We start from the raw sequence: 27177 nt of genomic DNA on the forward strand, positions 1-27177 counted from the left end.
AAGTGTCACATGATCTCAGTATATATACACCTGTTCTGAAAGGCCCCAGAGTCTGTAACACCACTAAGCAAGGGGCACCACCAAAAAAGCGGCACCATGAAGACCAAGCAGCTCTCCAAACAGCTCAGGGACAAAGTTGTGGAGAAGTACACATCAGGGTTGGGTTATAAAAAAATATCAGAAACTTTGAACATCCCACGGAGCACCATTAAATCCATTATTAAAAAATGGAAAGAATATGGCACCACAACAAACGTGCCAAGAGAGGGCCGCCCACCAAAACTCACGGACCAGGCAAGGAGGGCATTAATCAGAGAGGCAACAAAGAGACCAAAGATAACCCTGAAGGAGCTGCAAAACTCCACAGCGGAGATTGGAGTATCTATATATATATATATATATGCCATTTAGCAGACGCTTTTATCCAAAGCGACTTACAGTCATGCGTGCATACATTTTTGTGTATGGGTGGTCCCGGGGATCGAACCCACTACCTTGGCGTTACAAGCGCCGTGCTCTACCAGCTGAGCTATCTGTCCATAGGACCACTTTAAGCCATTCACTCCACAGAGCTGGGCTTTACAGAAGAGTGGCCAGAAAAAAGCCATTGCTTAAAGAAAAAATAAGCAAACACGTTTGGTGTTCGCCAAAAGCCATGTGGGAGACTCCCCAAACATATGGAAGAAGGTACTCTGGTCAAATGAGAATAAAATTGAGCTTTTTGGCCATCAAGGAAAACGCTATGTCTGGCGCAAACCCAACACCTCTCATCAGCCCAAGAACACCATCCCCACAGTGAAGCATGGTGGTGGCAGCATCATGCTGTGGGGATGTTTTTCATCGGCAGGGACTGGGAAACTGGTCAGAATTGAAGGAATGATGGATGGCGCTAAATACAGGGAAATTCTTGAGGGAAACCTGTTTCAGTCTTCCAGACATTTGAGACTGGAACAGAGGTTCACCTTCCAGCAGGACAATGACCCTAAGTATACTGCTAAAGCAACACACGAGTGGTTTAAGGGGAAACATTTAAATGTCTTGGAATGGCCTAGTCAAAGCCCAGACCTCAATCCAATTGAGAATCTGTGGTATGACTTAAAGATTGCTTTACACCAGCGGAACCCATCTAACTTGAAGGAGCTGGATCAGTTTTGCCTTGAAGAATGGGAAAAAATCCCAGTGGCTAGATGTGCCAAGCTTATAGAGACATACCCCAAGAGACTTGCAGCTTTAATTGCTGCAAAAGGTGGCTCTACAAAGTATTGACTTTGGGGGGGTGAATAGTTATGCACGCTCAAGTTTTCTTTTCTTTTGTCTTATTTCTTGTTTGTTTCACAAAAAATATTTTGCATCTTCAAAGTGGTAGGCATGTTGTGTAAATCAAATGATACAACCCCCCCAAAAATCCATTTTAATTCCAGGTTGTAAGGCAACAAAATAGGAAAAATGCCAAGGGGGGTGAAAACTTTGGCAAGCCACTATATGCGCCTGCACAGTCTCAAGATGAGATTCTCTTTTGGTGTGACCTTGCACCCCACTTTACATTATGTGCTTTGCATAGTCTGTCGGCTCCATAATGAATAATATGTTAATACCTGGTCTAGGGTCTTCCCCAATGTCAGGGGTACACTTCAACCCAATGAATGTCAATCGAACACAATTTAGGCACCATATCCTCCAATTCCTTGGGATGTACACACCACTCTCCATTTGAGGGGATAGTGTTGTTTTTTCTCTATCCTCCATCACAAGACATGTTAGTCATTCAAGTCTTGACTTAATCCTGTAAATTCCTGGTGGAGCAGAGCAGAGGACCTCGACAATAACACCTCTCCAGTATTCTGTTATTCTGTTGTGTGCTCTTTTTCCACACCTCATGCCAGTTGGTCCCTACCTCTTTAATTCCTTCCTCATTGGTTCCTCTCCATGTCTCTCTGGGATGTTCAGCCCTCTCTTGACCAGTGGATTCCATTCTAATGTCTGTCTGGTTATGCTGCATTGAGGTCTATCCACAGTTTAAACTACTTTGAATTAATAGCTCTTAGACTGCTGTTATAACTAAGTCATCAGTGAAAGGCCTAATGATCTACTTACTATAGTGTTTGAATTAGAGGTTGTTTGTTATTCTACTATCCTCCATGCACTGAGTCTGTCGAATGTCTCAGTGCAGGGCTAAGCGCACACTAACTGTGGATGTAGGTGGGAGAGTTAAGGGTCAGCTGTGGACCCACAGAGTATCTCTCTACTTTCAACGCAAGGCCAACAGAACATTTGGACGGACTGAGTGGCAATGCATAAAAACAACATATAAAAACTGTTAAGAAGGACAATATCAGCTGTATGTGTCCAATGTCCACCATAAGCATCATTCCACAGTTTCAGTAGTCTGAAGGCAATCTGTATCAGCTTCCTCTTCATTGTGCTTCAGGTGCACCAGAGAAAGAGGAGTGACAATAAGGAAAAGAACTGACCACAGGGACTAAATAAAAAAAACAAAAGTGCAAAAGCAGTGTAATGAAATGTCCCTCTGCAAAGAAGTTAACGTTTTTCAGTGTTCCTTCCTTTTGTGTTTTTATTTTATTTTAAGTCCCTCTTTCCTTACGGCTAATAGTTAGTCACTCCACATTAGGGTTTTATCTCCTGCTCAAGTTTATCAAAGCCGTCCTCACACAATGGAGTCTTTGATCTCTGAGCCCAGTCTCACCCGAGGCCGCGGGCAGATGGGCGAGATCTCTACAGTGCTCTCCTTCAAGTTCAGAGGCCTCTTTTCGGACTCCGAGAAGCTCTTGCTGTTGTCTGGTGACGAGCACTCGTGCGGCGGTGTGCTGCAGATGTAGTTGTCATTGAGGGTCTGGTAACCCTTGTGGTCTGACACAGACGCTGGCACTGTGCTGTTGCCATTCAGAGGCAAGTTTTCTGCCGGATTCACCACTATCCTGGGTTTCTTCTGCTGCATGTTGGGGCACTCACCCTCCTTTAGCATGGACTTCATGCGGTCGTGGTTCCTGTAGACCGCAAACAGGGAAAAGACCACCAGGGAAAAGCCCAACAGGGCACACACTACAATGAGCTCATTCCAGTAGGTCTTGGTGTTGATCTGTGGGGAGCGGGTCTCTCCAGGTAGGATGATTGGCTCCTCCTGTGAGACCAGAGGGGTGTGTGAACGGCCAATGAGGGTGGTGCTCTCCTTCCTGGCCTCTCCCCTCACACAGTAGTTGGCCAGGAGTTGCCTGAAGCCCTCCTCTACTGACCAGCACTCATAGGTCTCCTGTCTGTCAGCCTGGGCCACCACCACTAGACCTCCCTCAGGACTTGGGTACAGGAAGTGACCTGCACTCTCACTGTACTCCCACCTCCTCTCAGCCAGGTTGGAGCGCAGCTTACAGGGCAGCACTTTGAACATGTTGGCTGGGATCATTATCACCTGGCATGAAGACATCCCTGCGGACAACAAGAGAAAGGGCTTTTTCATTTGTGAAAGCAAGTCCATCTCAGGTAGATAAAAAAAACTGCATTATTATATCAGTGTGGTATCTGAGTAGGACTGTGATGAGAATGAACAAATTAAATTAGCTTGGAATTGATAATCATGGTAGGGAACATTGGAATAAAATGTTCATCAAAATGTAAATGTGGCGTTTGCAGCAGTCCCAGAGTAGAGCACAGTGGTACAGTTTAGAGCTGAGAGGATTTAGTCCAGCAGGAACTAATGGTGTGGTACAGTACTTACGTGTGGGTGGGGGTTTAGCAAAGCGAGGGCTGGGCTGTGTCTTATTGCAGATAACGGATGTGTCTGCCTCGTCCACGTCCTGCTGCCAGTGGCTGAGAACACAGACACAATGGTAAATCAGACAAATGGGTGTCTCAGAACTGCTCAGAACCTCTAACTGACACCATCAATCTACACATAGCAGGTCTTAACAGACTACAGTGGGAGTCTGCACATACAGCATGTACTGTAAGCAGACAGTATTGAGCATTGTGCTGTATTGTCACTTTTTCTTTGGTGTGCTCTAATGTTCCGAAAAGTTATCAGTCATTATGAGAGCTTAGCATCTAACTAGTTTATACCATTATCTGGTATCATGCTAATACAAGGCTAGTATCTCTTTGATGAGCAACACCTACATGTCCATGAGTGGACCATGGAAATGTAATGTATGGAGGCTGGTGGTCTGGGGCAAACATACCTATCTGGTGGAGCCAGCCTGACATTCAGACACTGCCTCCCTTCCCAGGCACAGTAAGGGTCTCTGGACAGGACACACTCTCCACAGCTCTGGTAGTTGGAGCAGTTCGCCACAGGGACCTCCACCAGGCCAGAGTAGGAGGACACAAACAGCAGGTCCTGTAGAGGAGAGACCACCAGACAGTCAGTCAGGGGCCAGGGAGGAATAGGTATCTGGGTCACATATTCACAGACAGTTACCTCTCTTTAACACAATATCAACACCGTACCCTCGACGAACCCAATGCTGGAGGAACAAACTGAGCAACAATATAGAGTAACACAGGACCTAATTTCTTTCAGTTCCCCTGAGAGGAAGTTGCATGCAATTATCTCAATGAACGTGAGCTGAGCTCCCCTTTAGGCTCTGGCTCTCTTCACGGCTCATGGGACCCCTAAGCTGCCAGTGCTGACATTTAGTGAGCTCATTATTACTCCCACTATGAGGACATGCTCCAGAAATAAACTGATTTCCTGCTCTGTACTGTACCTTTTCAGAATCCAGTTCAATGTGTTGTACAGGCTGGGGGTCAGTGAAAAGCACCATCTCTTCAATGATGTGCATCTTGTTGTTGACATTAATGGCTTTGTGGAGTCTCCCGTCATCTGCCAGAGACATATGATAGAGCAGTGGATGGTTAATGTATGCTATAGCTCTGCCTCTCATACAGAACAGGAAAGGGGATAAGTTATGTCGACTGAGCCTGTTTACAGTACCTGTTCCAATGAAGAGCACATTGTAGTGTTTGTGGATGGCCTGGACCCGTTGGACAGCTATCTGGGTGTAGCGGATGCTGCGTTTCAGCAGGAGGGGCTGGCTGCGGATCACACTGTCCATCAGGAAGTGGTCCTTGACGAAGTTCAGTACCTTGTCAGGCATATGCAGAGAGGAGGGGATGCCCTGCTCCCGGACTGCATTAGTGATGCACTGTACAGGGAACACAGGGAGTCTCATAAGCACACACTGGGCAACAATACACACTACACAAGCTTACTACTCCCCCTGCCTATCCTCATCAATATGTGTTTGTATCCTTCAGTTGATTATTTGATTTGATGTGTCCGTGATAAGTCTGCCAGGAAATGAAAGCAGCCGTAGCAGCAGCAGCTTTGATAACATCAGGCCTTCTGGGAAGAGGTCTGCTAGTGACAGCAGAGAGACAGATAGCTGCTTAATCACTGATGTTCAGTCCAGATTGGTGATGTGACTGAGAGGCAGGCTAGAACACATCCGATCTGCAAACACATGGTTGGCTTAGTTTAGCCTCCTGCAGGTTACTTATACCAGTGGTTCCCAACCAGGGGTACTGGGACCCCTGGGGGTACTTGGCCTATCCACAGGGGATACTTGAGAAGACTCATGAGACCATACGCCTAATGGTAAAATGCACGAGGAGGTACTTTAGGGGCACTCCGGGAAGAGCAAAATTCAGTTGGTGGTACAGTGACCAAAAGGTTGGGAACCACTGACTTAAACTGTGTAAGCTGCCCAGCAGAGGGCAGTGGTAACTCACCGCTCCAGGCTGTGGCTCGGGGATAGGGTGGTTGTAGGTGTACCACTGCTGGGTCTCCCGGTTGACCTCCCGGTAACGGCCGCTGAAGGCCCTCTCCACCTGGTCCATGGTGAAGGCACACACTGCTGAGCTGCCAGAGGCCCCTTTATACCTGGGATAACACCACATCACACAGGAGTGAGGCTACTACATGTTCGTCTTCCCCCAAATCGCTTTCCCAAAGTCATCCTATTCTTTACTCTGACAGTGGTGCTGAACTAATATGCAGTACTTGATTAATAATGTCTCAAATACACCAAAGACGAACTGAAGGAATGGAGATGTGGCTGTTTGCCCATGACTGGGTCAATAATAATCTGCTATAAACTGACAGTGAGCTGTTGTTGTATAGAGAAATGTTTATGTGGAGATGAGTGAAATATTAACTCAGACACTGAAGCTTTCAATACCCAAAGCAATGGGCCTATACACTCTTGCATGCTGTGTAAGTGATCATGTTAACTCTGTCCTCACCACTGTGAAGTGAAGACCCCGTAGAACACAGTGTTCTTCCAGTCTTCTGGGCTGGGCGTCAACACAAACATGTCCTGGATGATGTTGAAGGGGAAGCCATCGTCAGGCAGCGAACACAGGAGCTGGGCTTTAAGGAAGGTGGTCCATTTCTTCTGCAGCACCCTCTCTCCTCCTTTGTCACCCTGTAATACAATTAGAGCTCTGTTACATGGACCCGCAGTCATAGTAACCCAGTGTCCAGTAGAGGGCACAAGCATGTACGTTTAAACTGTAAACTGTAAAAGTAGTGGAAATGGTGAGAATGCATAATAATCCCTACTGCAATAAACATCGGTCTGAATGATGTCATTGCAACCAACATGCCTAAAATTATTCTACACCCTGTTGTTTACCCCGAAACTAAACAAACAATGTACACAAACAAGGCACTGTTTGAATTGACTTAAATGAGAAACAATAATCCTATAGTTAAACCACCAGACTGAGTACAACAGATTGTGGACATAATACACATACCCCTGGGGCAATAGAATTCTAGGTCAAGAAAACAATATAAGACATCACAACTGGATGGGAGGAGAACACTGGGGAGGCCAAATGCTTTTCAATGAGAGAGAAAAGGACACTGCTCATACACACTACCTCTCCACTGACACTACTACTCTGAACATGTGCCTGTGGCACTACCCTGCCTGGTGGGCTGTGGTCATCTATGGGCGCATGATACCGGGTTGGCTTGAGATGCAAATAGAGCAGCACAGCTTTTCCATTAAGAAATATTATGCCTATACTTTTCACAGATAGCTGGCTGTACAGGAATTGTGTGGGGACATGCAATTGAAAAAATATATATAATTTGTCTGTTTACATACACTTGAGTCTGTGGCTCAGATTGCAGCAATTATTCCAATTCTTGTCTGGGACATAGATCTAAGGAGATTCAAAAGGCTGAGGGAGCAACGGTAAGTCATCTTCACAGAGCACTGTTCAGAGGACTAAAAAGAAACATAAAGAAGTCTAAATCTACATAACCCAGAGCCCTTTAACATGTGCCTTCATCCGAGTCCCCGTCAGCCCAACATTCATTAGAGGAAATGACATCGCTGAATGGGAAAGGGAAATGACACGTGACTAATGCTGAGTTTCTGAAGCCATTACTTGCTGTAGTAACCCAGCCAGATAATGAGCAACATATATTCCCTGCTCTGCTCCCCCTGGTCTACCTAGTTATTATTTTATACCAGAGAGAGTGTGTACCTACAGTCTCTTCCTGAATATTGGCCAGAAAGCACTCCATTTATTAACCCCTTACATAAGCCTCCCTTTCCAACACAGATGCATTGAGGGCCAGGTAGAATTTAAAGAATTTCAATAGTACCAAAGCTTGTTGTGTTTTTCTGTTTTCCACACAGCTGTATATTATTCCATAGCTGGCCTCACTGGAGCAGCACTTCTACTCTAAACACCTGAATAAACATCAGAGAAGGGACTGTGGCCAACAGAGAGAGTCAACTAAAGACAGAGAGAGATGGACTTTAAGTAATGGAAGATGCTCATGAGGAAGATGCAGTGTTGGTGGGGCTTACTATAAATGATGGGGCCAATGTGTGACACTGGGATATCTTTTTCAAAATGGTTTGAAACAAAAATAAAAAGCATTTTCATGCAGTTCAACATGTGTACTTAGAGGAATACAAGCGAATATATGAAAACTGGGTCATAACTCCACCTATACATCAACATAGGCCTAGGACTATACATCCTTTAAGCAGGGTTCATACAGACATTGGCAAGTCAAATTCAAGGATTTTCAGGGACTTTTCCAAGCACTTCATTGTAATTTTCATGGACCTCAATATTATACAATTGTATAATTTATATAACTGTCCTTATAGGGCCTAATATAGAACCAAAAAACATGCAAAAAGTGTCAAGAAAGTAGGCCATTACAACTTTAAGAATATTATTTTTTTTAGACCTTACCAATGCATTGATATTCAAATTATTATTACATTGTAAAATATGTGTGAATAATGAGGACATTACCTGACTAAATAGATTGGATGCATGCATGCCGATTTTTCTGTAGCCTATGTGGCCGAAGCAGGCACACAGTAGGCTTATAAAGCCATTAATAGTGGTAACATTAATCTCACCATCTCTGTTTTTTTAATGAGAAAGTGACCAAAAACCAGGTTCCTTTTTTAAAGGAAGGATTTTTATGGAAAGCCAAGTTGAAGTTGTCGTCCTCATAATAACCGCATGTGGTTTTACCGCAGCAGAGTAGCGCAACACCCTTCAATTGAAGCGGCTGGAAACAAACTAAGTTCGCTGACGACACAACAGTGGTAGGCCTGATCACCGACAACTATGAGACAGCCTATAGGGAGGAGGTCAGAGACATGGCAGTGTGGTGCCAGGACAACAACCTCTCCCTCAATGTGAACAAGACAAAGTAGCTGATCGTGGACTGGAAAAGGAGGGCCGAACAGGCCCCCATTAACATCGACAGGGCTGTAGTGGAGCGGGTTGAGAGTTTCAAGTTCCTTGGTGTCCACATCACCAACGAACTGTCATGGTCCAAACACACCAAGACAGTTGTGAAGAGGGCACGACAACACCTTTTCCCCCTCAGGAGACTGAAAATATTTGGCATTGGTCCCCAAGTCCTTAAAAAGTTCTACAGCTGCACCATCGAGAGTATCCTGACCGGTTGCATCACCGCCTGGTACGGCAACTGCTTGGCATCTGACCGTAAGGCGCTACAGAGGGTAGTGTGTACGGCCCACTACATCACTGGGGCCAAGCTTCCTGACATCCAGGACCTATATACTAGGCAGTGTCAGAGGAAGGCCCAAAAAATTGTCAAAGACTCCAGTCACCCAAGTCATAGACTGTTCTCTCTGCTACTGCACGGCAAGCGGTACCGGAGCGCCAAGTCTAGGACCAAAAGGCTCCTTAACAGCTTCTACCCCCAAGCCATAAGACTGCTGAACAATTAATCAAATGGCCACCCAGACTATTTACATTGCCCCCCCTTTGTTTTTACACTGCTGCTACTCGCTGTTTATTATCTATGAATAGTCATTTTACAAATTACCTTGACTAACCTGTACCCCCGCACATTGACTCGGTACCGGTATCCCCTGTATATAGCCTCGTTATTCTTATGTAATTTTCTTGTGTTACTTTTGGATGTTTTTATTTTTTTTTACTTTAGTTTATTTAGTAAATATTTTCTTAACTCTATTTCTTGAACTGCATTGTTGGTTAAGGGCTTGTAAGTAAGCATTTCACGGTAAGGTCTACACCTATTGTATTCGGCGCATGTGACAAATACATTATGATTTGATTTGATTTGACATTTCTCACAAAAACGTATAAAAAATGAAATTATGGATAAGGAGTTGGACTTATTTAATTATTTGTACTGGCCAATGATTATAACGGCGATTCCAACGCGATTCTTGCCTGAGAGGATAGAAGTTCAATATGTAGCAAGATGTAGTAGGCTAATGTTTTTGTTTTTGGTATCTTTTAGTTGTCACTGTATTAGATTAAGCATAGGTGAGTTATATGCGAGAAAAAAAAAACAGAAAAAAAAAACATATGGGGGATTGGAAGTGATGCAGACAATTACATTGATGGAAGTTACAATCTATCTGCAATATTAAAGCTGATCTACCCCCTATAAAAAATAAAATAAAATAAAAAGCATAGGGGAGTTGATGATGTTGAACTGTTAAAGTTAAATGGTGCTGGAATATTGGAGGCAGCTCCTGATTTCTTTGTGAATTGCGGTAGCCTAACTCTCCATGGTTCTAAATCAATAGTTGTTTAATACTTCGAAACTGTTGGAAGCATTAACTTGCTTGACCATGCTGTAGGTCATGTAACTGTTTGTGGAATTCACCAGACAGATGTTGCTCTCTGGTTTTGTGATGAAACAAAGGTGTGGTTGAATTTATTCTGCCACAGATTTGTCTTTGTCTCGGCCTTAGGCCTACAGTGCATTCTGAAAGTATTCAGACACTTTCCCTTTTTCCACATTTTGTTGCGTTACAGCCTTATTCTAAAATTGATAAAATAAGTGTTTTTCCTTATCAATCTACACACAATACCCCATAATCAAAAAGTGAAAACAGGTTTTTAGAAATTTTAGCAAATGAGGTGTCACTACAGACCCGGGTTCGATCCCAGGCTGTGTCACAATCGGCCATTATCAGGAGTCCCATAGGGCGGCGCACAATTGGCCCAGCGTCGTCCGGGTTAGGGGAGGGTTTGGCCTGGGGGGCTTTACTTGGCTCATTGCGCTCTAACGACTCCTTGTGGCGGGCCGGGCGCCTGCAGGCTGACTTCGGTCATCAGTTGAACGGTGTTTCCTCCGACACATTGGTGCAGCTGGCTTCCGGGTTAAGCGGGCGGGTGTTAAGAAGCGCGGTTTTGCGGGTCATGTTTCGGAGGACGCATGACTCGACCTTCGCCTCCTGAGCCCATTGGGGAGTTACTTATTTACATAAGTATTCAGACCCTTTGCTATGAGACTCGAAATTGAGCTCAGGTGCATCCTGTTTCCATTGATCATCCTTGAGATGTTTCTAAAACTTGATTGGAGTCCACCTGTGGTAAATTCAATTGATTTGACATGATTTGGAAAGGCACACACCTGTCTTTATAAGGTTCCACAGTTGACAGTGCATTTCAGAGCAAAAAACAAGCCATGAGGTCGAAGGAATTGTCCGTAGAGCTCAGAGACAGGATTGTGTCGAGGCTCAGATCTGGGGAAGGGTACCATTTTAAAAAAAACTTCTCAGTAAAAGGTACATGGCAGCGCGCTTGGAGTTTGCCAAAAGCCAGCAAAAGGGCTCTCAGACCATGAGAAACAATATTCTCTGGTCTGATGAAACCAAGATTGAACTCTTTGGCCTGAATGCCAAGCGTCACATCTGGAGGAAATCTGGCACCATCCCTACAGTGAAGCATGGTGGTGGCAGCATCATGCTGTGGGAATGTTTTTCAGTGGCAGGGACTGGGAGACTAGTAAGGATCGAGAGAAAGATGAACGGAGTAAAGTACAGAGAGATCCTTGATGAAAACTTGCTCCAGAGCGCTCAGGACCTCAGACTGGGGCGAAGGTTCACCTTCCAACAGGACAACGACCCTAAGCACACAGCCAAGACAATGCAGGAGTGGCTTCGGGACAAGTCTCTGAATGTCCTTGAGTGGCCCAGCCAGAGCCAGGACTTGAACCCAATCGAACATCTCTGGAAAGACCTGAAAATAGCTGTGCAGCGACGCTCCCCATCCAACCTGACAGAGCATGAGAGGATCTGCAGAGAATGGGAGAAACTCACCAAAATCAGGTGTGCTAAGCTTGTAGTGTCATACCCAAGAAGACTTGAGGCTGTAATCGCTGCCAAAGGTACTTTAACAAAGTGCTGAGTAAAGGGTCTGAATACTTATGTAAATGTGATATTTCAGTTTTTGATTTTCTTATACATTTGCAAACATTTCTAAAAACCTGTTTTTGCTTTGTCATTATGGGGTATTGTGTGTAGATTGATGAGGGAAAACGTAACAAAATGTGGAAAAGTCAAGGGGTCTGAATCCTTTCCATATGCATTGTATATATCATGGTGCCAAGGCATACAAACTAACAGGTTATAGAGCAAACAACACAATTATCACAATAACCTATGAAGCACCAAATTTAGGAAATGTCCGATTATCAAGGTAGGTCTATTCCAGTACTTGAATTTCTGAGATCCAAATTAAAGTTCAAGTAGGCTACTTCAAGCCCCTTGTATTGTTTAAAATAGCAGGTCTAACATGGAAAGCAAAACGTATTTGTCATGTTATTTCATTACCAGGTCATATTGTGAATAAGCCCACTAGGCTATGTAATTTGTTGTCATTATATCCAGAATAATTAACATGAACAGCGTTGGGTGTTGCGCAATAGTATATCCTACACAATTGCGCACAGTAGACTCAGGGCTCTATTTTAACAAACTTATGACAAAGGTACATGTAAGTGCAAGCAGTAGCGTTATAGGTTCAGGGGTGAGTCAGAAATATTTGTGCTATTTTCACTATCACAACTATCGGCGCACTTGCTGGCGTTGGCGCAAAAGGGATGGGTTTTGGCCCTCACTGGCCAATCCGAAATGCTCCATGGCAAAATATGTGGTTGCTTCAAGTTGTGTATTGACGGTATTTTATGTATTGACTTGGAATCAACTACAACTACAATAATTTCTCCCCGTGGGCATATAATATTAAAACAACGCAGACATCCAAACTTTTCACAGTAGCTGGACAAAGATCCAATATAAAGAGAAAGGGAGAATGTCCACTCACTGTTATACTGCTCCCACCTAGGCCTATGTTTTATGAACATAATCGGAATCATTTTACAGATAAGATCGCATTCACACATCTCCAGAAGTTGCATAGCATGCACTCCACGGACATTGTAACCATAAAACCAGGAAGGTAAATCATTCTAATAAGATTGGTTGTAATAAAAAACAAGCAATCAAATGTTTGAAACAACAACAATAAATAAATAAATAAATGTAATGATATCATAAAATCACCAGGATAAAAAAGACAAACATTGCTGTTGAACCAGCCTTCGTTATAGCAGGCCTAAGGGATGGCTTGGGTTTTGAACATATGAAACGCAAAACAAGCTATTTTTACAGATCACTTCTAAATACGAGGTTCACCGGTATTCACCAAGGTTCTCATCTCTCGTTTCATGATGGGCATGGGCACTTAGCCTACATCATGGAGGGGGTTTTACGCACATCCAAAACGGGACCTGCATGGCTAAAATAATGTGGGCCTGCCTACAGTGCATACATAAAAAGGAACATCAGCCTACTGTTTTAGTCCTCTCAAACTTTGTATTTTAATAAAGCTTTGGTGATTAAGATTTCTCAGGAGCCAAAACGTTTATCGACAGTCTTGACTACTTCGCGATTGCATTGGGCAGGACAAAAAAAGCCTTAATTGAGTGGAGGGGAGGCTACGCTTGGTTTTTAACCAAATAAAACAAAATGGGAAAAAACATTAGATTTCTATGTTTCTAAATACGTAGTATACAGGCACCAAAAGCACATTAGGCTACTCTTGTTCCATGCGCAGATGGGCAGTGTGCGTCACGGATGGATAGGCTGCGTTTCGGCTGTCAAAATTCATGCCATAACCAACTGCGTTACCGCTAAAACCATTTTTTGGTTGGTCTTAAATATCCCTTTCAGCGCTGCATGTTTTTAAGGACACATCTCAAATATTTCCACCCCACCCATTCTGAGCGCAAGCGAGCTGATAAAAGAAAGGGAAATTGCCGTACCTGGCATTAGGGCTGAAAAATGCCAGTGCGCCAGTTTTTACATGACAAAATTGCAAACTAACATGCGTTTGACACTAGCGTCGCCTTAACACCAGCCGGAAATAGAGCCCTTGGTGTCCAATCCGAGGCACAAAAACATGAAACATTTGGAAAAGTCCTTCCTGGATCAGATGATGATGTATGAAAACATTGCGGCATTACTAATTAGCTGGACACCAAATGCGCCTCCAACAAGTATTATGCATAATTATTGAAGAACCACGTTAATGACAGTATCAGTTTAGGTTTTAAGTATCAAGGTAAGGTGACTCTTTCGGTTAGAAGCATTCGATTTTGCAAGGCATAGATTATTTTGGATTTGTGTACCCATGAAAACTGTTTTCACCCTGTAACATAAGGAGACACGAAATGTTACGTAGTTACATCTGATATCTCTATACAAAAACTGTCTGACAGCTAGATCCAGGATTCTTAAAGGGTTCAAGTTCAATGTCTAATTTAACTGATTAATGCTTAATATAACGACAACTTACACTGCCATAAATGCAAGGTCAGAAAAGCAATGTTTTATGTCACATGATTTCATCAAGAACCATGACCAGCCATGATAAAGGGTTAAACATAGGTATTAAATCAACTCTTGAATTGTATTGAATATAGCTATGATCCCCCTTATATCTTAATGTAATGGCATGAACAAAATTATTATCAATGACTTATCAACAGCTGTAACAAGTTCTCCATTGTAGGAAATCCTCACTGGTACCCTAGTTTATAGAAAGACCCTGTTACACTGTAGGAAAGTTATTGTATGTGACCATTTAACTTACATCCACAATTCTCCTCCCATCAAAAGTGCTATTTTCAGTAATATTGTAATTCTGTATTTTTAAAAACAGTTTCTTGTCTACAGTTTCACCAACACATATTGCACCACCCAAACCTAAAGATTTTAAAGGGGAACTCCCTAACATACACACTATAGTGGCTTGTATGGTGTGAGGATAGGACAGGAGCTAAGATACTCTGTACTCAGAGTTCAAACCTACCCTGTGATTGACAGCTGGCCTACCCACCACCATCCTGTGTTTTATTTCAGAGGAGAAGGAAGGGTGTGTCCTGCAGCCTCACTCTGACAGTGTCAGACACACTGGTGTCCATTTCACTGTCACTCAGTGTCAAGACAAACACCTGCAGATAGACTGTTACTGTAGAGAAGCCTTTCTGCTTGCAGCCTGCAGAGCCTGGAATGGATAGGCACTTTAGGTCGACAAAATTATATTACTAGGAGCTGTCTCAGCCAGTCTGTTACCTGTTTGAAAAACATAAACAAGGAAAAATATCCCTCCATTGGAACTGCAACAGTTGGAGCCTCTTAACATGCAAAAAAACATGCCTCTGCTTAAATTTGTTTAGTGCACGTGTGATGAAGGAGGAAATTACATTTAAAAGGCACAGATGCAATTGAAAATGACTTGTGAGCTGGCCCAAAAGCAGAGCTCTATTTCACGTCTCCACATGGTTAAAATTTTCTAATTCAGTTTGATAATGGCCGTTGGTGAATTCATTACGCTTGTTTGCTATATGAAGGATGACAAGGTGCTGTCTGCAGGAGCCTTGAACTCAGTCACACAGCTCCTCCTTTCACTGTATGTCCCTCACTCTGTCAGCACTGCAATGGTACTGCTTATCTCTTCATAAATTAAAAAACTAAGAAATGCAATGTTACAAGACACACATAGCCAAACATGACTCCAACACCATCATTACGTTTGCTGACGATACAACAGTGGTAGGCATGATCACCGACAACGATGAGACAGCCTATAGGGAGGAGGTCAGAGACATGGCAGTGTGGTGCCAGGACAACAACCTCTCCCTCAATGTGAGCAAGACAAAGGAGCTGATCGTGGACTACAGGAAAAGGCGGGCTGAACAGGCCCCCATTAACATCGACGGGGCAGTAGTGGAGCGGGTCGTGAGTTCCTTGGTGTCCATATCACCAACAAACTATCATGGCCCAAACACACCAAGACAGTTGTGAAGAGGGCACGACAACACCGTTTCCCCCTCAGGAGACTAAAAAGATTTGGCATTGGTCCCCAGATCCCCAAAAAGTTCTACAGCTGCACCATTGAGAGCATCCTGACCGGTTGCATCACCGCCTGGTATGCCAACTGCTCGGCATCTGACCGTAAGGCGCTACAGAGGGTAGTGCGTACGGCCCAGTACATCACTGGGGCCAAGCTTCCTGCCATCCAGGACCTATATACTAGGCGGTGTCAGAGGAAAGCCCAAAAAATGGTCTAAGGCTCCAGTCACCCAAGTCATAGACTGTTCTCTCTGCTACTGCACGGCAAGCGGTACCGGAGCGCCAAGTCTAAGACCAAAAGGCTCCTTAACAGCTTCTACCCCCAAGCCATAAGACTGCTGAACAATTAATCAAATGGCCACCCGGACTAGTTACATTGACCCCCCCACATTTGTTTTTACACTGCTGCTACTCGCTGTCTATTATCCATGTATAGTCACTTTACCACTACCTACATGTACAAATTACCTCGACTAACCTGTACCCCCGCACATTGACTCGGTACCGGTACCACCTGTATATAGCCTCGTTATTGTTATTTTATTGTGTTACTTTTTATTATCTTTTACTTTAGTTCATTTGGTAAATATTTTCTTAACTCTTTCTTCAACTGCATTGTTGGTTAAGGGCTTGTAAGTAAGCATTTCACGGTAAGGTCTACACCTGTTGTATTCGGCGCATGTGACAAAAATTGTTTGATTTGATTTGATTTGACATCAGCAGCCAGCTTTCCCTGAAGATTGACTGCTGGAAATGCAAAGCCTGGAAGGAGGGGTGGATACTATAAAACTGTCATCTATTATTTCACACTGTCTTTGGATGGATTGGCCATACTACAGCTGTGATAAAGAAGAGGCCATGACCATGCTGTCAAAATGAGGGGAGATTCTCGGGTCACAGAGAATAGATGAGGTTCATGTTTAGACTGATCATATAATGATTGGAAACCATTCCTTTTAGGTTAAAATACTGGAAATTGTATTAAATGTTTCAGCTGCTTGTAGCATCTATCTAATGCGCAGGTTGACGTTTATTGGGATGAATCTTGTCCTGGAGGCCGAGTAGAGCGATTTCCACTAGATTGGCCAGCGGCAAAGTCAAAATCGTCTATATCGTAAAAAACATATTTTGGGTCTTAATTTAAGGTTAGGGATAGGTATAAGGTTAGCAGTGTGGTTAAGGTTAGGTTTAAAATCAGATTTGATGACTTTGTGGCTGTGCCAGCTAGTGTCTACCATGCAGAGCTGCCTCCAGTACAACACATCCTTGTCTGCAGGTTGGTGTAGGAAAAAAAGTGGAAAAGGAGAAGCCATTTTAGGTCTGCTTTGAATCCTGGCTGAATGCTAATGATTGTTGAAATGTGATAAGAGTGGAGTGGAGGAGTGGAGGAGGAGATGTGGAGAGGAGGGCCCAAACAGATGGAACTCACAGGAGGAATGTTTTTCTGTAACACAAGCCCCTGTGTCCCTCCCAGACAAGCCTGTGAACACAACCGCTCCCTCCCACACTTAAATCCCTCACCTCACACACACATGAACACACCACACAGAAGTACACACACACACATAAACTCACACACCCTTCTCCCGCTCTGATAGCTTCCAATAAAGTGAGTGGAAATGGGTGGGGGAGGTGAAGATGGGTGGCGTTGCTGGAGAGCCTTGCTCAAGGGGAAAAGACACTCTTTAGATAGGCCATCTCCGTTGAAGCGTCACTCACCTTACACACGCGAGCGATACGCGACACAATGGTGTTGTCAAAGAAATCAAACTCCTTTCCTGCTTCGCTGAAGAAGAAGTAAATCTTATCATCGTCGCCCACTGGGTTGCCTCTGGGCAGGCTCTCCTGGATGTAGGCAGAGCCCACAAAGGCTGGGTCTGGAGGAACAACAAAGAAACCACAGGGTGAAATGTCAACCTAGAACCATGTATTCTAGGACATGGACATGCCTTTTACATCCACAACGTCTTCTGGTGATTTCGTAATTTTGTAACAGGAATTCTGATAACTTCTGCATGTTGAAATTGACAAAATACCATGGGACACCTATATTTCTTCAGAGCTCAGGTCATTTTCATTTATCATGTCCAGCCTTAGGTCTTCAAATACTGATTGCATATGTTTAGGGGAAAACTGTTTACGCATGTATGTTTATCTTATCAGCTATGTATACAAACAGTAGAACATGGCATGAAGCAGCTACAAGATAGCTAGCTACCTGAAGACCTGAACTTACCTTGAAGCCAGTTCAAGGAGTTTTCTGTTTTTAGGGCAGCGCCTTGTGCCTGGCTCTTGTAAATAATAGGTTCATTTCCTTGGAAATTACTGACTGTCCCAGCATACAGCTCTCCATCTATAATGTAAGGAATAATAAAATGAAGACAAACAATATCTGGACCAAGAGACAAGGAGCCTCTGTGTCACTCATAACATACCCTGGAATCTAGAATGAAAGGGTTGTCTCCTAATATGTTTACAGTATGGAACACACAATAATTAACTTTTGTAAGATATACATTCCAGCTATATAAACGTTGTTAACATTGATATATCTGTAATTAAGTATGTCCACAGTGTGTTGTCTATTATGTTTATGTATATATTGTATTGTATACAGTATGTATTGTGTACAGTATGTATTGTATACAGTATGTATTGTGTACAGTATTTATTGTATACAGTGTGTATTGTATACAGTATGTATTGTGTACAGTATGTATTGTATACAGTCTGTATTGTGTACAGTATGTATTGTATACAGTATGTATTGTGTACACAGTCTTATGGAAGCCAAACATATTTCCCTGACAGTAAATAAGTGACCCTTATAGTGAACCTACCAGCCATGATGGCGGTGGACTTGTACTCAGGGTTGAAAGGGCAGCGGTTGCGTCCGTCCTCTGTCACTATCTCCCCAGTCTGGCTCCTCACCAGAGTGAAGTCAGCTGTGTTCTGGAGAGGACAGACAGAGAGAGAGAGAGAGAGAGAGAGAGAGAGAGAGAGAAAGAGAGAGAGAGAGAAAGAGAGAGATAGAGCGATACAGAGAGAGAGAGAGAGAGAGAGAGAGAGAGAGAGAGAGAGAGAGAGAGAGAGAGAGAGAGAGAGAGAGAGAGAGAGAGAGAGAGACTTGAGGAAAAGTAGGGCTGTAATCTACACTGACACTGATCACTGCCTGCTGGCCAGTGTTCTCTACTGCACTGTGGCCCAAATGATGGGGAGGGACACACTGGTTGGTCGCAGCTGGTCCCTTTGGGGTGGTTCAAACCAGGGTTGTTTCGAAAAGTGGTTTTGTCAAATTGTGTGGTCACAATGCAAAAAAAGCTTGTTACTACCCACTGCTATAGAGACACACTTGATAAACAGTATCTCTATTTAAGTAAATGTTATTATATGATTCCATTTAGAAGTGATCTGGTGATGGGGAAGATGAGGAGGGCTGCTTAGAGAAGGGATGGACATGACTGTCTGTATAAAATACTGTATATCTCTCTGTGTGGGCTGAGACTCAGTGGTTTTGATAAGAGAGACAGAAGGGAGACTTGGGAGGAGACGCTCAGGAATCCTGGTTCACAACCTAAAGTTCTGCCAAGAGACTTTCCCTCCTCCCTTAATGTTTTCTTTCCCATATTGAATTATTGCAGAGGGGATTTGAGATGTTCTTTGACTGTCAATATTTCTAAATGGAAATGTCAATGTTATTCTGTATTGCCTCAGAGATTTGTCTGCTCCATCAGCTGAACACATTTAAAGATGCACTTCCTCTCAAATGTGTGCTCCGAAAAGTCTTAATACAACTCAGAGCCACTCATGCTCACTAAACATCTGTAAAGGGTATAATTGCAATACACTGATTTGAGGAGAAATAAAGTGCAGTCTCCAGGGAGGAAATACTGTAACATAGAGAAGAAAAGCTGTACCTTGATTGACAGAGTGAATTACATGACTAATTACATCTCTCTACAGCACACAGGCATGGTGGTTCTCTCTACAGCACACAGGCATGTTGGTTCTCTCTATAGCACACAGGCATGGTGGTTCTCTCTACAGCACACAGGCATGGTGGTTCTCTCTACAGCACACAGGCATGTTGGTTCTCTCTACAGCACACAGGCATGGTGGTTCTCTCTACAGCACACAGGCATGGTGGTTCTCTCTACAGCACACCGGCATGTTGGTTCTCTCTACAGCACACAGGCATGGTGGTTCTCTCTACAGCACACACAGGCATGGTGGTTCTCTTTACAGCACACACAGGCATAGTGGAACTGTATGCTGTATGCTAAGATATCAAACACATACTTACTATGTATGCACAGGTTGGACTGAAGGCGTAGGTTCCACACACGTATAGATGGGTACTGTTAACACGCAGTAAAATCTTGATGTAATTGAAGCAATCAGTCTGCATTAAAGACACAGGAGAGGAGAGAACATCGTTAATATGACTCATAGGTCCCCACAAACCATTCTGGAGGGAAAGTTCCTCAAGTTGAGTGGAGTAGCTCATTGGACGATCCTCCAAGCATATTTCCACATTACCAGAATGAATTGCTTTCAAATAGCCTGGGAGGCCTGTTGCCAGCAGTGTCCCAAACGTCTGAGTGACTGTCTCACACAGAAAACTGATTAGTGTCTTCATCAAGATCCTGGTCTATGAGCCTTTGTCCCCCAACCAATCAATCAAACCATAAATGAATCATACAATATTGCCATCTGATAATATACTGTACTTCTCACAGTATTGAGGTTTCACTACAATCACAGAGGGGTTGGTTTGATGGGATGCATAGCAATTTGTCTGGCTAAAAAAAAATAACTCAGGCCATCACTGCTGAATGGAAATGTACACCTTAAATGGAAACTTCCATTGCTACTGACAGTTCATTTTCAGTACTACGGCAAAAAACGAGCTTGAGAACTGGCATGGAAGTGTAAACATTGTCACTGGAGTTCCACACATACAGCACAATGTACTCACCTGTAGGTCTTTGCCTTTGAAACTGCACTCATCTCTCTTCCTCTCATGGGTGCTCCATGTAAGCTAGAGGAGAGGAGAGGTGTCAAGATACATTACAGACACAGCACAGAGCTGTAAAGAACACAGCTGTAGTCCTCTGTAGCTCACTTGGTAAAGCATGGTGCTTGCAACGTCAGGATAGTGGGCTTGATTCCCGGGACCAAGTGGGTAATCTGCCTCTACCATCAGTCCTATTAGCCAATGTACAATCATTGGATAATAAAATGGATGAGCTCCGATCAAGAATATCCTACCAGTGGGACATTAAAAACTGTAATATCTTATGTTTCACCGAGTCGTGGCTGAACGACGACATGGATAACATACAGCTGGCGGGGTTTTCGGTGCATCGGCAAGATAGAACAGCTGCCTCCGGTAAGACAAGGGGTGGCGGTCTGTGTATATTTGTAAATAACAGCTGGTGCACGAAATCTAATATTAAGGAAGACTCAAGGTTTTGCTCGCCTGAGGTAGAGTATCTCATGATAAGCTGTAGACCACACTATTTACCAATATTTTTTGTATCTATATTTTTACCACCACAAACTGATGCTGGCACTAAGACCACACTCAACGAGCTGTATAAGGCCATAAGAAATAAAGAAAATGCTCATCCAGAGGCGACTGTAATGCATGGAAACTTAAATCCATTTTACCTAATTTCTACCAGCATGTTAAATGTGCAACCAGAGGGAAAAAAAACTCTAGACCCCATTTACTCCACACACAGAGACGCGTACAAAGCTCTCCCTCGCCCTCTATTTGGCAAATCTGACCATAATTATATCCTTCTGATTCCTGCTTACAAGAAAAAACTAAAGCAGGAAGCACCAGTGACTCGCTCAATACAGAAGTGGTCAGATGACGCAGATGCTAAGCTACAGGACTTTTTTGCTAGCATAGACTGGAATATGTTCCGGGATTCTTCCGATGGTATTGAGGAGTACACCACATCAGTCACTGGCTTCATCAACAAGTGCATCGATGACGTTGTCCCTACAGTGACCGTATGTACATACCCCAACCAGAAGCCATGGATTACAGGCAACATCCGCACTGAGCTAAAGGGTAGAGCTGGCGCTTTCAAGGAGCGGGACCCGAACGCTTATAAGAAATCCCGCTATGCCCTGTGACGAACCATCAAACAGACAAAGCGTCAATACGGGACTAATATTAAATCGTACTACACAGGCTCCGACGCTCGTCGGATGTGGCAGGGCTTGCAAACTATTACAGACTACAAAGGGAAGCACAGCTGCGAGCTGCCCAGTGACACAAGCCTACCAGACGAGCTAAATTACTTCTATACTCGCTTCGAGGCAAGCAACACTGAAGCATGCATGAGAGCATCAGCTGTTCCAGACGACTGTGTGATCACGCACTCTGTAGCCGATGTGAGTAAGACCTTTAAACAGGTCAACATTCACAAGGCCGCAGGGCCAGACAGATTACCAGGACATGTACTCCGAGCATGCGCTGACCAACTGGCAAGTGTCTTCACTGACATTTTCAACCTGTCCCTGACTGAGTCTGTAATACCAACATGTTTCAAGCAGACCACCCTAGTCCCTGTGCCCAAGAACACTAAGGTAACCTGCCTAAATGACTACCGACCCGTAGCACTCACGTCTGTAGCCATGAAGTGCTTTGAAAGGCTGGTCATGGCTCACATCAACACCATTATCCCAGAAACCCTAGACCCACTCCAATTTGCATACCGCCCCAACAGATCCACAGATGAAGCAATCTCTATTGCACTCCACACTTGGACAAAAGGAACACCTATGTGAGAATGCTATTCATTGACTACAGGTCAGCATTCAACAACATAGTGTCCACAAAGCTCATCACTAAGCTAAGGACCCTGGGACTAAACACCTCCCTCTGCAACTGGATCCTGGACTTCCTGACGGGCCGCCCCCAGGTGGTAAGGGTAGATAAATCGCTCTGGATAAGAGCGTCTGCTAAATGACTAAAATGTAAATGTAACAACACATCTGCCACGCTGATCCTCAACACGGGGGCCCCTCAGGGGTGCATGCTCAGTCCCCTCCTGTACTCCCTGTTCACCCATGACTGCATGGCCAAGCACGACTCCAACACCATCATTAAGTTTGCTGATGACACAACAGTGGTAGGCCTGATCACCGACAACGATGAGACAGCCTATAGGGAGGAGGTCAGAGACCTGGCCGTGTGGTGCCAGGATAACAACCTCTCCCTCAACGTGACCAAGACAAAGGAGATGATTGTGGACTACAGCAAAAGGAGGACCGAGCACGCCCTCATTCTCATCGATGGGGCTGTAGTGGAGCAGGTTGAGAGCTTCAAGTTCCTTGGTGTCCACATCACCAAGAAACTATCATGGTCCAAACACACCAAGACAGTCGTGAAGAGGGCACGACAACGCCTATTCCCCCTCAGGAGACTGAAAAGGTTTGGCATGGGTCCTCAGATCCTCAAAAAGTTCTACAGCTGCACCATTGAGCGCATCCTGACTGGTTGCATCACCGCCTGGTATGGCAACTGCTTGGCCTCCGACCGCAAGGCACTACAGAGGGTAGTGCGTACGGCCCAGTACATAACTGGGGCCAAGCTTCCTGCCATCCAGGACCTCTATACCAGGCAGTGTCAGAGGAAGGCCCTAAAAATTGCCAAAGACTCCAGCCACCCTAGTCATGGACTGTTCTCTCTGCTACCGCACGGCAAGCGGTACCGGAGCGCCAAGTCTAGGTCCAAAAGGCTTCTTAACAGCTTCTACCCCCAAGCCATAAGACTCCTTCAAATGGCTACCCGGAGTATTTGCATTGTCCCCCCCCCACCCTTTTTACGCTGCTGCTACTCTCTGTTTATTATCTATGCATAGTCACTTTACCTCTAGCCACATTTACATATTACCTCAATTACCTCAACTAACCTGTGCCCCCGCACATTGACTCTGTACCGGTACCCCCTGTATATAGCCTCGCAACTGTTTATTTTACTGCTGCTCTTTAATTATTTATTTATTTTTATCTTTTTTTTTTACTTATCACTTATTTTTCTTAAAACTGCATTGTTGGTTAAGGGCTTGTAAGTAGGCATTTCACTGTAAGGTCTACACCTGTTGTATTCGGGGCATGTGACAAATACACTTTGATTTGATTTGATTTGACCATACGTAAAATGTGCGCACGCATGACTGTAAGCTGCTTTGGATAAAAGCATCTGCTAAATGGCATTATATATATATATATATATATATATATATATATATATATATTCATATATATTACTATAGAGCATTGTCAAAAAGAGCAGTGTACACAAGATGTCATACACCAACCATGTACATTATATAATTCCACACATCCTCACCCTTAGGTTACTGTTCATGCACACACACACACGCACGCACAAGCACACACACACACACAGTACAGTACAACACAACACTGTTGTGAAGTGTATCTGAGAGCAGAGGGTATTACATACCACCTCTAGAAAAACAACAAATATGTTTCAATAGTTCAGCTAGGGCTGCTGGGCTGTTGTGTCTACTTTGATTTGCACAATGTTTAGACTTACTGTGGTGAGCTGAGGTGGTGGCTGAGCGGAAGGTCAAGTCCTAAACCACCTCCGCTATATGAGATAATTATTTAGAGGTGCCATTCATATGCCATGTTGATACTCATTTCATTATGCATGTTGATTATTCGTTTTGAAGCAACTCCCAGATTAAACTTTTTTTTTTCTCACAGAAATCGTATCAATTAGGACTATGTCTAATATCCATTATTTATGAAAAATAGGCTACCTCTTGTCTCTTAAAACACACAGACACACACTCGTGCCCACTTACATTACGTTGTAGCTTGACTCTGCTGATATCCGAGAGGTTGAGGGCGAAAAGCTGCTCTCGTGCTCCAACATAGAGCATGTTATCTTCCCTACTGAGGAGCAGAGAGGTATAATTGAAGACCCCTTCCACAGAGAATCTCTTGGCTGACCTCTCATTTGCATCTGAGGAGAGAGAAAAACAGAAAGTGGAGAATAAATATTAACAAACTGAACGTTCTACTGCAATATGAGCCCCTAGAAAGCATTAACAGATTTGCCTGGACAAGAATTTAACGTCAAAATGGTAATAATGTCGGTGTTATTTTGTTTATGCATACATGTGTATCTACATGCATGTACCTGTATTTGTGTGTGGTCACATATCTTAATGTGCAGGATGAAGAAAGATGTTGTGTCTTAATCATTGTGGCTGCTCTCTGCTCCCATGACAACAACACTGTCTGGCCTAGCAGGCTGTCTATCTCTGCTGACTCCATCGCTACAGGGGAGCTACAATAGGAGAGATGGACAGAGCCTGGGCTCCTGAGCTCATAATGATGAATAAAACCGATCCAACCACAGGATGTATGGACTAAAAGCAGCAGCTGGAGGAGTGTGTGTTTGTTCAGCCTCCAGTCCTGTCCCCTCTCTCATCACCTCTGGGGAGGGCTTTCCTGATACCCCTTCAAAAGCCCACCCTCTGCCTGCAGCCTGCAGCCACATGTCACATCATTGACTCTCTCTCTAAGCCTTTAGCATTGGTGTTAAAGCTCCACATTCAGCACACTGTTGCAGAGTGGAGGTCTTCTGAGCTGGCCAGTCCAACATAAACAACATGGAGAACATTTTGTTATGAAAACATATGGTACTTTATATAAACGCCTACTATGTGATTCTCTGAAGACATCGCTGCCTTATGAGTTATGAGCCAACTAAAGATTTACTTTAATTTCAATCAATCAATTTACAGACTCAACATGAACTACTGAGTTTATACTATACATTTCCAATGCAAGATTTATAGTTTTAGCTTATCCGAGAAGATACAGTAGTCCTACCTCTACATTTCAATACAGAAACACATTTTAATATTTGAACATTTTTCCCATCGAACGGTCTATGTATTCTGAGTAGGGTGTGTGTGTGGTTACCTCCCGGCCTGCTAACCCCACCACAGAGGGCAGGTGAAACAACAAGCTAATAGCAGTGCTTCAACCCAGCAACAGGGGACCTTGTTACCGCAAAATCCTGCTATAAAACCACAAGAGGATCTTCTCTAGTGTACATAGCAAAGACCAAACCCACCAGGACTGCCCTCTCTCTGTCCGTGATCACAGGATGAAGTAGAGTGCTGCTTCATGCTAGTGAGCCATTTCCCCTCTCTCCTTTCCTCCATCTTCCCTCTCTCTTGCCTCCTTTCCTCACCTCTCCCCTCCTTTCCTTCCCTCTTCCCTCTCTCCTCCTTCTCTCCTCAGAGCTTTGGGCAAATTTAACAGTGATTTACCCATACAAAGACAAAGGCTGGAGCTTGAACCAAAACAAGGGCTTAGAGGGATTTCCACAGAGGAGGATATCTATACAATTACTCTCTTGAGTCAGATCACCACTGTCATATTCTCTGAACACTGCTGAGGGAGACACAATGAGGCGGGTAATTGTGTACCATTAAGGGAATCCATGTGGGTTTAGTAGTGTGATAATTTATTTTCATAGTTTCAACCAGTCATTAGTCAGGTTTCTATTTCCATTGTATCAAGCTATAGTGATAAGGTTTGCATACAGTGTTGTATAGCCTAACAATACTCCACATGGTTGTCCATTTACACTCCATGTCTGCCCGTTCCATAACATTGTGGTCAATATTACAAGGATCTGTGTGCCCAGAATAAAATTATTTTCATGCATCAGATGGCCTGCATTTATTAATTATTCTTGGCACAAACCAAAATCATTGCTCATAAATCCAAGATAATAATATAGACTGATCCAAGAAAATGTACCTGTAAAATGTATCACAGATTTGAGCAATTCAACACGTTTCCAGGAAACTGTAACATATGGAATGTGAGGCTTTTGGAAGAAGAAGTGCAGCTGCGAGGAGAGCTGTAAAAAAGGTCAACTTTTATTTGAAGAGTGCTTAATAACATCAGTTCATCTGGCACAAAAAATATCAAGAAAAATAAAGAAAAATATATCAGATAAAGATATAATACAATATATAATAAATATATTTTTACTGAAAACAAGTTAGGAATGGAGAGAAAAAGTGAATTTACACTCCAACGACAGGATTAGTGCCTTATTAATCATAAGGAGCCTGTCTGTCTGTCTGTCTGTCTGTCTGACAGAATGTACTGGTACTGCTGTTAAGGATTCTGTTTAAATGTGCTTTTACAATGGCATCATTTAGGAGGTAAAGATAACATGATTGCTGATCTCAAAGGGAAAACATATTAATTTATAGCCCTGGGACCACAAACCCCAATAATGAACAGGAATAGCTGTTGGTCAGTCAGTCTGTAGACTGTCTCCCCCAGGTCTCCATAACAGGGCCCTCCCTGTGTGTCCCATATGACCCTACTACCCTCGACAGACAGACAGACAGACAGACAGACAGACAGACAGACAGACAGA

General features: G+C 43.7%; 1 protein-coding gene across 1 annotated transcript in view; it reads right to left on the reverse strand.

Moving 5' to 3' along the window:
- Nucleotides 1-539: 539 nt before the first annotated feature.
- LOC311134484 (semaphorin-4B-like) overlaps nt 540-27177 on the reverse strand; it is a 66713-nt gene continuing 40075 nt past the window's right edge. The window contains exons 3-15 of the mRNA XM_084168171.1: nt 24566-24726; nt 20686-20748; nt 20011-20109; nt 18548-18659; nt 17944-18060; nt 17427-17584; nt 6256-6437; nt 5743-5893; nt 4946-5156; nt 4719-4834; nt 4191-4348; nt 3731-3822; nt 540-3441 (exon numbers count right to left, since the gene is read on the reverse strand). Of these exons, the coding sequence (XP_084024297.1) occupies nt 2666-3441; nt 3731-3822; nt 4191-4348; nt 4719-4834; nt 4946-5156; nt 5743-5893; nt 6256-6437; nt 17427-17584; nt 17944-18060; nt 18548-18659; nt 20011-20109; nt 20686-20748; nt 24566-24726 (2396 nt within the window). The 3' untranslated portion in view covers nt 540-2665. The remainder of the gene's footprint in view (nt 3442-3730; nt 3823-4190; nt 4349-4718; nt 4835-4945; nt 5157-5742; nt 5894-6255; nt 6438-17426; nt 17585-17943; nt 18061-18547; nt 18660-20010; nt 20110-20685; nt 20749-24565; nt 24727-27177) is intronic.

Source organism: Coregonus lavaretus (genome assembly GCF_964263955.1).
Source record: "Coregonus lavaretus genome assembly, chromosome: 9".
NCBI lineage: Eukaryota > Metazoa > Chordata > Actinopteri > Salmoniformes > Salmonidae > Coregonus > Coregonus lavaretus.